Genomic DNA, 16,079 nt, shown 5'->3' with positions numbered 1-16,079 from the left:
TAAGACTGTTCGGATACTGGGTTGTGGAGTTAGGGCTGCATACATTCATCCTCTAGGTGGAAGTGATGGAATCGGCACCAGGTTCCGGCAATCTTTACCCCAGGGTTGCTCCCAGGTGCCCATTTATTAGAGGCTGGGTGTAATCCAGAGCCGCTACATTGTCGAAAAATTCTCGCCTGAGATCATCCAGTCAGGGAATCTAACCCGGAGTCTCCGGAGTACCAGTCAAAACTCCATATCGATTTCAACACCTTCTCTCTCTCTCTCTCTCTCTCTCTCTCTCTCTGTGTGTATGTATATTTCGGACACACTTCCCATCGTCGCAGTATTACGAGCGATTTAATATTGGAAATCCCACTGGGACTTTGTGAAACATTAGTTATTAACTTCGACGTACAGCTGTTCACCACAATTTCGTTATTTTGTTTTGTTGTTACCGAGGATTTCCTCTACAAATTACACGCTCTCTTATGAAGGCTTTGATTACCTGGGCAAACTTTTTCTGCTGGACATAGGCTCAGTTTGCTTCAAGCTCGAAACCTCTTCAACCACTCTGAGAGTTCAATATTCGTTGGACTGCAAATTGAGAGAGATAGAATAGATTAAAGATAGACAGAAAGGAGCTTAAAAGAGAGGAAGAAAGGGCATAGAGAACTGTGCAGAGAGAGATAGAGAGGAGTAGAATATAAGGAGAAACAGAAATGAGAAGAAATAGAAGAGAAAGAAAACTGTACAGAGAAGGGTAAGAGGAACAAAATGAAACAGAAAAAAGATGTACAAAACTGCAAACAAAGAGAAGGAGAATTGAGAGAAAAGAGCAAAGAAGAAAATATAGAGGAAGAAAAGGAAGATAAAAGAACACAGAGCGAGCAGAAAGAAGGAAGAAAGAAACAGATGGAATTGTACGTTAAGAGAGAGCGGAAAAGAGAAACAAGGATATGAAAAGAATAACGGAAGAAAAGGAGAAAGAGAAACAGAAAGGAGATAAAATAGAGAGATAGAAAAGGAAAACTGAATGTATAGAGAGGGGGAAGAAATAACGAGGAGCAGCAAAAGGAAAAGAGAGAGAGAGAGGAGGATCATAGAGAAAGAATAACAGAATGGAGAGGAAAAAAGAAGAGAAATAGAAAGAGTAAACTGTACAGAGAGAGGGAGATATAAAGAAAGGGAAATAGGGAAAATGGAAAGAAGAACAGCGCAGAGAAAGGGGAAATAGAAACAAAACAGGAAAAAAGCTTCTTTAGTATATGTGAGGAACAGGGCAGAGCTTATGTTAGAAAATACGCAAGGATTATGACACAACCGACAGACGTTACTGACGTGAGTGCAGATAAAATTCAGTCAACCATTCTTTATGTCGTTGTTTAACAAGACATCTTCCGAGCAGTCGTTAATCGTCGGCTACGTGATTAATCAATAAATTACTTCAAGCGCTCTCATCGCATCGTACAGGGTGTCACGCAAGTAACATGCTGAAACTGTGCACGGCAACAATTGAGCCGCTGTAATTTGTTGTGTGTCTCAGTGGTTCTTCGCCTGTTGTCCGCGGATTCCTAAGGTCCCGGTCACACTGGACCCTGTTTCGGCCAAACGTTCACTCTGTCGTTCTGGTGATGCAGTGGTAATATTGCACCAGAAAAATCGCCACTTTGCGACTGGATTTGCTGAAACGAATGTATCAAAATTAGTTTCTATCCTTGGATGGATAAATTACTCGACTGAAGAGAAAAGAGAGTTGCAAGTCGCTTCACCCATCTGGACCAAACCAGACAACAGCACCACGGTTGTAATTATTTACAATGGTTAAACGCATGCCACATTCCTGTGTATATCTCTAGTACTAAATAGTAATTATATAGGCTAGACAACTTTAAATACTACTGCTGTTTATCAAATTTAGTGTGAAGCAGATGAATGATAGCACACAGTGCAAAATGACCAAGCCTTGATGCTCAGACCAGATTCGAACCAGGAACCTGGAACCTACCTGATCGAGTACTCTGTAGTTCCTAATTCTCTCGCCTTTTAATCAAGCAGCCCTGGGTTCGATATCCGTTGGAGAAACATTACTCAGTAGCCAACAGACCGATTACCTAATCTTGAACATAAAATGGTCTTGAAACCTTGCCAATCAAGGAAGCTTCGGTAGCGAGATGTCTGCTCAACACACTGCCACTGAGGTGGCAACAGCATTAAAATCAGTGGAAAAACATTGACAATCAAAATGCAATGTTTTGAGGCAACAGAGGCTCACAAGAAAACTAATGGGCAAACATGTTACTGCATGCTTATGAGTGCCAATCGGTTAAAGTACACAGTTTGAGGGTAAGTTACACCTCATTGACTGTAGATACATTTCTAGAATCTTTGATCTGAGAAGCTCCATGAAACTCGCAGGAATCAAGTGCAGAAAGCAATTTTAGGGAATGGAGTAAATGGCGAAATCGATAAAAATATAGCAAGCTCAGAAAGGAATTAATATAAAATTCATTACAAAGGAAGAAATGAACCTCGAATGAATTATATGCGAAATGAATGAACGTGAAATAATTATACGAGAAAGGAATTAGCGGAAGATGAACTATAACTGAAAGGAATGAACGCAAAATAGATTTTACAGGAAAAGAAAACACGTGAAAATAATGAACGCGAAATGGATTACATGGAAAAGAAATAAAGGCGAAATGGATTATACGTGAAAAGAATAAACGCGAAATGGAATATACGGGAAAGGAATTAATGCGAAGCGAAATGGATTATACGTGAAAAGAATGAATGCGAAATGCATTATACGTGAAAGGAATGAACACGAAATGGATTATATGGGAAAGGAATGAACGCGAAATGGATTATACGTGAAAAGAATGAATGCGAAATGGATTATAGCCTACGTGAAAAAATTGAATTCGAAATTGATTATACGGGAAGGAATGAACGCAAAATGGATTATATGGAAAAAGGAATGAGGGCGAAATGGATTATGCGTGAAAAGAATAAACGCGAAATGGAATATACGGGAAAGGAATTAATGCGAAGCGAAATGGATTATACGTGAAAAGAATGAATGCGAAATGGATTATACGTGAAAGAAATTAACGCGAAATGGATTATATGGAAAAAGGAATGAAGGCGAAATGGATTATGCGTGAAAAGAATAAACGCGAAATGGAATATACGGTAAAGGAATTAATGCGAAGCGAAATGGATTATACGTGAAAAGAATGAATTCGAAATGGATTATATGTGAAAAGAATGAATGCAATATAGATTACACATAAAAGTTATGAACGCGAAATGGATTATACAGGAAAATGAATAAATATGAACTGGGTTAAGAGAGAGAAAAAGTGCGAAAATATTAAACGAAAAAATAATTCATAAATTGCGAGAGACGGACCCCGTGGCCGAGTGGTTAGCACATCGCGCTGCGACGCCAAGGGTCCCGGTTTCGAATCCCGCTCGGGCTTGGATATTTGTTAATGTCCATTCATAAATTTCATCACTCATACCCATCTTCGCAAATTAGCCAAGAGGAACAAAACTCGAAGTAAAATAAACTAAATCAATCAATCAATAATAAATTGCGGGAGAATTAAACACAAAAGTTCTGGATTTGATTTTAGGTGGAGACACGTAGGACTTCGGATCTCACTTGAAACTGTAGGTTAAACATGGACTTGAAATTAAAAACCAAGAGGAATGTGAGAAACACTCTGTATAAAGGATTGAACGCGAATGAAAAATCAAGTAGTGCGAAAATGACAGAAACACACTGTATAAAGGATTGAACGCGATAAGTGCGAAAGTAAGGAATATACTCAAATCATATCAGCGAATAACTGGTAAAAACCGCAAAATAACGATATGGGATAGCAGCAGTAATGAGCATGAACTGATCTTTCACGTCCTTATTGAGAATTTAACCATAAAGTGCTGCAGGAACTTATCTTAAACACAAATCTGAACCAAGAAAAGATGTTGACACCAAGCTTGGGTTGGATGGAATCACCGAATAGAAAAAACGCTCGCTAGATGGCTCTCAATATCCTGTACCTGACGAAGTCTCTCTTCCGGGAACTGGCGTCTCTCTCGCAGCTTGCCGGTGGCGACACCTGTTATGTAGATCGAGAGGCTCCATTAGCAAAGACGAACTACATGGCATTCGAAACTTACCACGGCTCAGTTGATCCCACATTATAGGGGTGGCGGATGGAGTTTGTTTGGAAGTTAGAATGGGGTGCGAAAAGCCGAAAGTTAATGTCAATACCGAAGCTGGTTGATACGTCGATGTTCATTGGTTATTGATTCTTGCACAAATTGACCAATCAGGACAATTATCGTAATATCTATAGTGAACAGCATGAAATTAGACCTGCCAAGGTCATCCTACCTACCTACAGTGTTGCCAGTAAGCAACAATTTCAACTTCGGATAAAAATTCCGAAAAAGAAATGATACAGAATAGTACTTAATGTAAAGAACATGGCGATGTATTTTATTTTTAATCAATGAGGAGATAACTAGAAACTAAGAAGGCTTGTGACATTGTGTGGTCTATTTTCGTGCCGTTTCAGTCACAGGCGTAACTTGGCGGGGCAGGGTGGAAACTTGCCCTCCCCAAATTTTCAGCTTACAAGTTAGGCGACCTGAGGACCAAAGTAATGAAGAGTAATATCTGAGATTTCGCAAGGGTCACAGTTATTTAGGAAATAATCCTGGACGTATTTTTTATGAGATGAAAAACATTTCGACTCTCTTCCCTCCAATGTTAAGCCCCAGGCTTGATTCTCCTCAAAATTGGGCCCTAAGTCTGATTCTGCCCCTTCAAAAATAGGCCCAAATTTGATTCTGGCCTCTCAAAATTAGTCTCCATGTTACGATTATGACTTTACTATTTCAAAGATTTCAGTACACCAAGGAGTAGATTTGTATTTTAAAAACTTTTCTAATAATTGATGGTTGACAAACATTAGTCAATGTTTTACTTGGTATTAAATAGGTTTCTTTATATTCTTATAATACGGTGTTTGTTAAGTTTTTCCTCAGAGTAAACACAAAGATATAGATAACCCAAAATTGATCACTGTATCTGTGGTAGTTTTCAGGATATAAACAGTTGACATACACGGCTTCTTGTAAATAGCTTTTCTCATTGTAGAACGAATTAAATGGCTTTTAAACAACCAGAATGCACTATTGTTATGCACTACAATTTTACCCGCATGTGTGTTTACGAGATGCAACTTGTAGTTGGCACGTGCAAGCACACACACACACTTGTCTACCGTACCGCGCATGTTGCCTCCAATGCAAGAACGCTATTAAATGGCTATTGGTAACATTCAGACAAATGATATATTTGAGAAAATATTTTCTGAATTGAACATTCTCGCTTGTGTGCATTGCTTTTCATTTATTTCACTTCGCATTTTTCTTCCGCTTTGACTTGTCGCGAAGATGAGGATGAGTGATGAAGAGCACCAATGTCCAGTTCGGTATTTCGAATTCGTAGGTTCCGGTGTGAAATGGAAATTTCTTAAGGTGTTGTTAATACTTTGAAGGAAGTGAGTGTTAGATCTAGGTTTTCCCAATAGTGTTAGATTTTGCCACACGCATTTGACGTTCTTTTATCAAGTATATCTTCTCTATGGACGTCAACCCTTTCATTGGACACATCACTGCCAATCACAATGAGCAGATTGTGCTTGCAAACGGGCAACAGGTTTGAGTCCTCAAATCGTAGTTGTGTAACATGTTTCCTCGCAAGGTTTACATGAATAAATTTTTAAAAAAGAAAGACTTAGTTGCAATTACTCGCTTTGAAAAGGAAATACATTTTGACGATATATACTACACATTGTTGAACTGTTCACTCATAAGATTATACATTATACTGCACTACTAAAATCTCTCCGTTGAATCTGCTATCACAAATTAGGTATTTTTCTTATTCTTAGTCTCTCTCCATGGCAACCATGAGGGTGAAATATTAGGTGAAATTGAACACTCACAAAGGAACACGTACCCTCAGTAGTAGACATTTTCCGACCCTGTCCATGCATAGAGAGGCTCAGGGATTCACCCAGTCTCTAGTAAATGGGTATCTTTGGGGCAACAACTGGGTGTAAAGACAGCCGGAGCGCGGTGCTGGTCACACCACTTTAAAAGAAGGCACCTTCACATCCCCCTTCTTGAATTTTGAATTTGAATTTAAAAGATTGGGTGCGTCAGCACAAAGGCTATTTTGCACCCGTCACATTATACGGGGTCCAGCCCCTTATCGTTACACATAACAACTTTAACGTTGCAAAAGTAAAATCATAAACTATTCTGGGGTGTAAGGGGTACCTTCCACGTAGGCACCCAAAAGTCAACCTCACTTCCACGTAGTACACCCTGGACTTTAGACTAACGAGGCTCTGGCAACTGGCCCCATGGCCAGTATAATTTTGTGTGTGTTGTCCTGTTTCTTGTCCTTGTGTGTGCTGAGTGCCCATTTACAGCCTCAGCTTTTAACAGAAGTCAGAAGATTTTAAGATTTTTAGTTTTGCAACGTTAGAGTTATTATTTGTAATGATAAAGGGCTGGACCCCGTATAATGTGACGGGAGCAAAATAGCCTAAGTGCTGACGCACCCAAAATTTTAAATTCAAATTAAATTCAAATCAAATCATAAAATCTTCTGACTTTCGTTAAAAGCTGAGGCTGTAAAGGAGCACTCAGCACGAATAAGGACAAAACACAGGACAACACAAACAAAATTATACTGGCCATGGGGCCAGTCGCCAGAGCCGCGTTAGTCTGCAGTCCAGGGTGTACTACGTGGAAGTGAGGTTGACATTTGGGTGTACTACGTGGAAGAAGCACCCCTTACACCCAACACCCCCCTTCTTAGCGAGGTACAATGTGCACAATGAATTTTATCTCGCAACATATGAACATCCGGGATTAGGGATGGCAAAATCCGGATAATATATTATCCGGATATTCGATAATGTTCTATCCCGATTTCAAATATCCGGATATTCTGTATCCGAACATCCGAATTGTCCCGATTAACCAGATATTAAAATATCCGGATATCCGATATTCGGGTTATCCAAATTATCCGGATATCATGTACCGGATTATCCGGATATTCAGATTATCCAAAATATCAGGATATCCGAATGTGTGCATTATCCGGATAGTCTTATCGTTTATCCGGGCTATAAACATATTCATGTTTGTATTTCACTGTACGGATTTTATATAAATCCTTCACCAAATCCGCACTATTCGGATTATCTGGATATTCGAATTATCAGGATATTCAAATATCCGAATTATCGGTTGCATCCGAAACGGATATTGGGCAATTTGAAATACGGATATCCATTATCCGGATTTTCTGACGATCCCTATCCGGGATTCGAGCTGAGAGTCCAGCAACAGAGGCGTGACTGATCTACCTTACCCGAAGGATCACTTTCATTCCCAGCATCTGCCTCTGTAATCCCCCCTTTCCAACCAGACGCCGTTTTCAGTCAATAAACATCGGTACGTTGATAACGACAGCGCTTTGTTACGCGCCAGGAAGCTGTTCATCGCCTGGGTGGCGCTTCAACAGATTTATACGCGCATCCATCACAAGACTCCGCAGACAAGCGGCATCAATCTGCCCCAGAAGTTGGACCGATATATTTCTCATACCCTCCAAATCTCTATTCAGTTAACAAATAGCTTTCCCCGCTGCTCTGCTCCGAAGGCACAAAGGCATGCCTCCTCTTAACAGATTATCTGCTTATCTGAGCTGCATTACGTTCCCAGATAACACGCTCCGTCTATCCTTTTTCGTCGAGTCTCCTCGTGTGGAACCGACTCAGGAACGTGTTGAGTTCATTCTGTCAACGGTTGAGGCGTAAACGGTCAACGGTTGAATACTGGAACATCGAAAGAGATGTTCTGCGATGCAGTCCTGAAGTTGTCAATTGTCTAATCCTGTTATTTTGTGCAAAAGGGAAGGATAAAGAGGATTGGAGATGAGGATAGATAAGATCTTAAGGACTGAAAGAAATAAATGTTAGTGGCAATCCTGATGTCGTCTGCGTGGTTGCATACTTATGTTTTTTTTCTTAAAGTTCCGAGCGTCGAAACAGAGAAATAAATTAGAGAAGTTTTCTGTTTGATATCCCTTACAAGAGTTTGTCAGTGTCATTCGGCGACATCTTTTATATAAGTACATGGATAGAGAGAGATCATAAAAGAGGGAGAAATGGAAGGCGAGAGAGGAAAAGAGAGAATTAAGGTCACAGAAAAATGAGGAGGAAACGGGAACAGACAGAGACGGAATCTGAGTCAGAGAGAGGGGGACGGAAAGAGAGAGAGAGAGAAAGAGCGACAAAGACAGAGAGATGGAAACTGAGAAAGGAGTTGAAGATAGAAAGACAGAAGAGACGGAAATAGAGACAGTCGGAGACAGAAAGGCACGGGAATAGAGAGAGAGAAGGAAAATAGAGACAGACACACAGATAGGGAAAGGAAATAGAGAGACAGAAACAGAGACAGGGTAGAAATAGAGAGACATAGAGACTAAAATAAATACGAGAACGGAAATACAAAGAGGCGCACAGAGAGAGAGAGAGAGAGAGAGAGAGAGAGAGAGAGAGAGAGAGAGAGAGAGAGAGAGAGAGAGAGAGAGAGAGAGAATATACAGGATTGGAAATAGTCAGAGAGAGAGAGAAAGAGATATAAAAGCGAGCAGTGTGGTATAGAGTCGAAGATCTGGGCTATCTCACTATGTCAAGTGGTCCTAGGCTATGAATAGAAATAAATTTACCAACTCCTAAGAAATCAGGTTGCCAACTCATAGGAAATCAGGTTGCCAACTCATAGGAAATCAGGTTGCCAACTCATATGCAATCAGGTTGCCAACCCATGGAAATCAGGTTGCCAACTCATAGGAAATCAGGTTGCCAACTCATAGGAAATCAGGTTGCCAACTCATAGGAAATCAGGTTGCCAACTCCAGAATCATAATTACCATCTCGCTGCTATGAATAATAATATTTACAATTTCTGATCGATTTTTCTCCTGAATTTTATTCTATAGACTTCAGGCTTCACAGATAGCCTAGCTAGCCTACAATATACGCTTCTGATAGCGAGACGGTAACAGATACAGGGCTGAAACCTGAGAGTGACAGAGGGAAAGAGGGAGAGAGACGGAAAGAAACAGAGGCATGAGCCGAAAGATGATTAAGAAAGACGGATAGAATGTGAAAAGATAGGGAGGGAGACATGGAGAGAGAGAGAGAGATAGACGAAAATAGGCAAACAGGATTGGAAATAGTCAGAGAGAGAGAGAGAGAGAGAAAGAGAGAGAGAGAGAGAAAATAGACAAACAGGATTTGAAATCGTCAGAGAAAGAGGGAGAGAGACGAAAATAGACAAAAAGGATTGGAAATAGTCAGAGAGAGAGAGAAAGACAAAAATAGACAAACAGGATTTGAAATAATCAGAGAGAAAGAGAGAGACAAAAGTAGACAAACAGGATTGGAAATAGTCAGAGAAAGAGAGAGAGACGAAAATAGACAAACAGGATTGGAAATAGTCAGAGAGAGAGAGAAAGAGATATAGATAGCGAGAAAGGGACGGAAGTGTAGAGATACGGTAACAGATACAGCGCTGAAACCTGAGAGTGACAGAGCGAAAGAGGGAGAGAGACGGAAAGAAACAGAGGCATGAGCCGAAAGATGATTAAGAAAGACGGATAGAATGTGAAGAGATAGGGAGGGAGACATGGAGAAAGGGAGACGGAAAAATGCAGAGAGCGAGAAAGACAGACGTAAACGAAGAGAGAGAAAGAGGGACAGATATGGAGCCAGAGAGAGGGAGAGAAGAAGGAAGAATGAGAAAAGAGAGGGAGGCAGAGAAAGAAACACGGAGAAGGAGAGTAGAAATGACGTGGGAGGGAATAAATAGATAATAAATAACACTTAGCAATTTGCAATAAAACCCAAATTATTTGGCACCACGTATTGATGCCGATGTTAAAAACTGAGCAAAGAGAACTTCCTCTTTTCAAATCATATCAACCCTATAAAAGAACATCCATGGACACAGTACTACAACATTCAAAACTCCCATTTCCCAATTCCCCTTTTGTTCACTCACCATGTTCACTTCCGAGATTGAGTCGAAGCTCGCTATCGTCAGATCCATTCCGATGTACAGTGCGTCTCCTACAAGATAAAAACAACATTGTTTTAGATAGGTGGATGCAAATATAATGAAACAATATTAATAATTAAGGCCTGGATTATGTTGTCCAAGATGAGAAACATGTACACTCACCGGCAATAAAAATTGGACAGCTAGATCCTGAAATATTCTCTTCCCTGCATGGCGTTGTGTGTGTGTTGCCTAACTCCATGCTGGTTGCAGAACTCAACCACTGAAATTATGCTATTAAAATCCACTCATCACTTTATGGTTAGGCAACACGCATACCACCTTTCAGAGAAGCGTTTATGTCAGGATTTGGGTGTGCCATTTTATTGCCGGTGAGTGTACACATATATGTAAAAATGACAAATGTGTAAAAAAGTAAGTAAGAGTCAGGTGACATTCAGTTTCTGTAAAAAGTGTTTCTCCACCAAACAAGTCTGTGTGTGGATGGGAGGGGCTGGAAAGCTTTATCCAGAATGTTTCATGTGAGAGTAAAATATTTTTTTTATACTTAGGTGTGTATGAAACTGGTCCTACAGGAATAGCAACCAATGACACGTGCACACTAGAAATCGAACCTAAGATCCCACGATTGTAACGTGACAGCTTTGTTCAAGCTTCTCGCGCAGCATACGCTTTATCTTGAATTCTTTATTGTTCATTCTAGAAGTGAATACTCTCTCTTTCTTTCTCTCTCTTTCTTTCTCTTTATCTTTCTTTTCTTCTCTTTCTCTCTCTCTCATTCCTTCTCTCTCTTTCTTTCTTTCTACCTTTCTTTCTATCTTTCTTTCTCTCTCTCTTTCTTTCTTTCTCTCTCTTTCTTTCTTTAATTCTTTCTTTCTTTTTCCCCCTTATCCTTCCAAATATTTCGGTTTCCTTTTATTTATTTCTGCTTCTCTCCACTGTCCCTCTCCTATCTCTTTCCTTTTCTCAATTTCTCTTTCCTTCGTTCCTTATATTTCTCTTTCCACTTCTCTCTTCATACCTCCTCCACTTCTATCTTCTTTCAAGATTGTCCTTCCCTCTCACTCTCTATCCGTCCCTCTATCCTTTTCTCTATTTATTCTTATCTCTTCCTGTTTCTCTCCACATCTCTCCCCTTCTTACTTTCCTTTTCTCTACTTCTCCCTTTGTCTATCTTCTTATTTCCTTTTCCTTTCTTTGTTTCCGTCTCGCAACACTTCTTGCTCCCTCCTCATTATCTCTCTCTCTCTATTCCTTCTTGTCTCTTTTCCTCCTCTCACCCTCACTATTCCTTTCTCTCTGTCTCTCTCTGCTTAACACACTCCACACACACACACACACAGAGGCAGACAGACAGACAGACAGACCGAGAGAGGGGGAAGCAGAGAAGAAGGGAGACTTCATTCCCAAGAACCGTGCATATTACTTGAAAGCGGAATATGTAAATGCGCGCATAATTGGTAAGTGAGGTAGTGAGGTGGGGGAGAAGTGTCGCCCATGACTCCACATGTTAATTTCCACCAGCAGCCCTGCAGACGACAAACTGGCTTTGTTTCGAGACTTGTGCGTCGAGCACCCGTTAGCGATTTCCGAAGGTGCCTCAAAAACAGCACCTGCAAGTTAAAGTCGCTCCCGTCACCACATGAAAAAGCCACGGAGTAGTTGACAACCGCCGTCCTGGAAGTAATTTCAATCTGGAGAAAGGACGCTTCATCCATCCAAAGTAGCTGCTGGAAAACTCTCCCTCCAGTAGCCCTAATTGAAAGGCATACTCCTCCTCATCTGTCGCGGAACTGGGACAAAAAAGGAACCGCGAAATTGCGCACCCTGGGTTTCTTTTCGAGAGCGCCAAAGAATGTCTAGTTAGTGGCGAGGAAGCTGAACTGGAACTAAATTCATCTTTGTAATGAGAGTTGTGGACTTGATACGAGGGTCACTATTTATATATTGAGCCTAACAATGAAAAAACAGGAATTTGGCATTGAAAACTGCTTTATTGTTTTTCGAAGTATTCTCCTTTATGGTCAATAAACTTTTGCATTCGTTCGAACCATTTGTCAAAGCAGTTTTTCCAATCTTCTTGAGACACCTCCATAATATGGTTTTTGAACGCATCAACGGCGTCTTCCGCCGACGAAAATCGTTGTCCACGCAATGTATTCTTGACATTCGGGAACAAGAAGAAGTCATTGGGTGCCAAATCAGGACTGTACGGCGGATGACCCATCAATTCTCTTTTTTGACTGTTCATAAAGTCGGTTGTTAGACGAGATGTGTGACAGCTGGCATTGTCTTGATGAAGAATGATCCGACGGCGTTTGTTTGTTTTCTGTATTTGACCGAAGACCTCTGGCAAACAAATTGTTGTGTAATATTCAGAGTTGACCGTTCTACGTTCCTCTAAAGGCTTCGAGCGCGAACAACTTTTGTTGGATTGGGTTCATCTTGAAACACCCATACAGTTTACGTTCCGGCTCATATGCATATATCCATGATTCGTCACCTGTTACAGTCTTATATACGTCTTTTGAAGCACCACGATTGTATTTATTGAGCATTTGTTTGCACCAATTGACGCGAGCGTCTTTTTGAGTTTTTGTCAAATTGTGTGGGATCCAACGAGAACATACCTTTCTCACAGCTAAATGATCATGTAATATTTTATATATGCTGGGCTGGTGGAACTAATGCCTATGGTTGCCTCAATCTCACAGTATGTCACATGACGATCTTGCAGTATTAGGTTTTGCACAGCATCAATGATATCTTGAACAACAACTGATTTTGAACGACCTTCGCGAATCTCGTCGGTGAGCGAATGGCGGCCACGATTAAATTCGTTATACCAGCGTTTCACAGTGGCAAAGGATGGGGCTTCATCGCCAAATGTGGAAGTAAGTTGATCGATGCACTCTTGTCTTGATAATCCACGTCGAAAATCGTAAGAAAATCATCGCACGAAAATGTTCACGAGTTAATTCCATTTTATTGTTGTCGCGCAATCTCCAAGGCAACACAAATCAAGCTATTGACAAAACATTTGAAGTACGTTATGGTCAATAATGCCAGACGATTCCGTGCAAACGTCAAATCGCGCCTAACTTCAATCAGTGTTGCCAAGGCTCAAAATATAAATAGTGGCCCTCGTAGTAGGCTTGGACTCGTTCCTTGTTTATCGATACGCGAAATGGAACTTGCTCTTTCTTCTTTAACGAATTGGGAAGTGAAATTGGATCTTCCTTGTTTATTCAAACGCGAAGTGAACCTGGATCTGCCTTGTTTAATGAAACGCGAAGTGAACCTAGATCCTCCTTGTTTAATGAAACGCTAAGTGAAACTGGATCTTCCTTGTTTAATGAAACGCGAAGTGAAACTGGATCTTCCTTGTTTAATAAAACGCGAAGTGAAACTGGATCTTCCTTGTTTAATAAAACGCGAAGTGAAACTGGATCTTCCTCGTTTAATGAAACGCTAAGTGAAACTGGATCTTCCTCGTTTAAAGAAACGCTAAGTGAAACTGGATCTTCCTCGTTTAATGAAACGCTAAGTGAAACTGGATCTTCCTCGTTAAATGAAATGCGAATTGAACCTAGATCTTCCTTGTTTAATGAAACGCTAAGTGAAACTGGATCTTCCTTGTTTAATGAAACGCTAAGTGACACTGGATCTTCCTTGTTTAATGAAACGCTAAGTGAAACTGGATCTTCCTCGTTTAATGAAACGCTAAGTGACACTGGATCTTCCTCGTTTAATGAAACGCGAAGTGAACCTGGATCTTCCTTGTTTAATGAAACACGAATCCTGTTCCATCTTATTTAACGAAACGCGAAGTAACCTACAATTTTAATCCCCCATTTTTTAACCAAAGGCGTAGTAGAACAAGCTCTTCCTTATATAACAAAACGGGAAATTGAATTTTTTCTACTCATTACGATACTGAGTGGAATTTGATGTATGTTGTTTAACAAAACGTGAAATTGAATTGGTCTCCTTCGTATATGACGTAACGCATAATGAAACTTGTTATACCCTCTTTAACGAAACACAACGTGGAACTGGCTTAGAAGCACAAGATGAAAAAGAACTCCTTGTTTAATGAAAATCAAAGTGATACCAGTTTTTGTTTCACAACGAAACGCGAAATGGAACTTGTTCTATCTCGTTTAACAAAGCGTGAAATAGAATAAGCATTTGCCACTATTTAACGAAACACGAAATGGACCCAGCTCTTCCTTGTGTAACGAAATGCGTAGTGTAACTTGTTCTAACGTGTTTAACGAAACGCGAAGTTTAACTTGTATATGTCCTGTTTCGGCTGGAGATTGTTCTTTCTTGTTTTACGGTACGTGCTGAGTAGTTGTTTCCTTGTTTCAAGGTATGTGTTACCTGATACTTTTCTTTTCTTGTTTCAAGGTACGCGTTGACTGGAATTTGTTCTTCCTTGTTCCACGTTACGTACACTGAAATTTATTCTACCTTGTGTGAATGTTATCAAGACAAAACGAGACGTGAATAATTTTGGTTTCGTTTCGGCTCGTTCTTGGTCTCGCCAGTCTAGAATACTTTGAAAGCACCCTCTTCTTAAAATAACTCTGGTCAAGGAAGATTCAAACCTTCAACACGGTGCTTCAGAATTCACCAGAGAGCATTATTAATATACACACGCACACACACACACACACACACACACACACACACACACACACACACACACACACACACACACACACACACACACACACACACACACACCAGTGTATGAGGGTACAACCACCGAAATGTATTCCTCGCCTCAAATATAGATAAATTTTTGCACAATAGCTAGCACATTGCGACTCTAATGCCAAGTCAGTTGCCACCTCATTCTTAATGCTACAATCATATATAAGAATGCTTCAAGTTTGATATTCTCAAAATAATTTAACAGATGAACTATGTAGCTACCCAAAACATATTCACAAATAAAACAGTATTTATCTTTTAAAGAATATTATATTCGTCACAAATTATAAATATTATTGTTATTGCATGGCCACGCCTACGTGTAATTCCACAATAATTTTACAAGTACGTCACAAAAGTACCAATATTATAAGAGTTGACAATATAGAAGTTTCGTAAATATTGATGGTACGCTTAAATGGCCATATTTTGTAATATCCAAAGGATCTGTATTCTTAAGTTAAACTTGTTCCTCTCGTTGTAGTGACTGTTTGAAGTTTTCAACAGGTCACCAGATGATTACAGCCTCCCTTACCTGGAGCTGGCTATAAAACACTTATCTGTCCGGTGTATGAAGATCACTCATACACCACCACTTGTCTTGTAGATTCCAGAGTATGAAATGATATAAAATTTGCTTGAGAATCACTATTTCTGTTTTTGGTCCATTATTGAAGCTAATTTGGACTTATGTTCGCCAAATTTCTAAATTTATGGCCCCGACGCTACTCTGCACGTCTTTTAGCAGCCATTTTTTGATACGAAGCCTCGAACCGGGTATCCTTCACTTTCAAGTTGTGATATGGACACACAGACTATTGAATCATTACTTTTTTCTACATCACGAATGTACCTTTTAATAGAAACTGCTGTAAACTTATTTTACAAGTTCAAATATGTAATAAAATTATGTTTCATGCAATTCTAAGACATTTTTCTATTATTTACTAACCCAATTGAATAATTTTTGTATGTTTATTGTCCTTATGTTATTGCGATATTTCCGATCTTTGTACAAAGTGATTTGGCAACACTGCAAAATAGCCATGAACTAAGATCAATCACAATTATGCATTTTTCTTTGACAAATTTCATCGAAATGTTAAATTAACTTAAAATTGTGCTTTTTTTTATTGCAAATGTATGGAAAACCTTGTGAAAAAACTGTGAGTACTAACTAGCAA

General features: G+C 39.8%; 1 protein-coding gene across 1 annotated transcript in view; it reads right to left on the bottom strand.

The window, feature by feature from the left end:
- Positions 1-16,079, bottom strand: part of Lcch3 (Ligand-gated chloride channel homolog 3) — a 234,252-nt gene that overhangs the window by 56,785 nt on the left and 161,388 nt on the right. The window contains exon 3 of the mRNA XM_083133558.1: positions 10,156-10,223. Within this exon, the coding sequence (XP_082989684.1) occupies positions 10,156-10,223 (68 nt within the window). The remainder of the gene's footprint in view (positions 1-10,155; positions 10,224-16,079) is intronic.

Source organism: Lepisma saccharinum, chromosome 13, assembly GCF_977018435.1.
Source record: "Lepisma saccharinum chromosome 13, izLepSacc3.1, whole genome shotgun sequence".
Taxonomy (NCBI): domain Eukaryota; kingdom Metazoa; phylum Arthropoda; class Insecta; order Zygentoma; family Lepismatidae; genus Lepisma; species Lepisma saccharinum.
The sequence above is the reverse complement of the archived record's forward strand: the minus strand, read 5'-3'. Positions and strand labels throughout refer to the sequence as shown.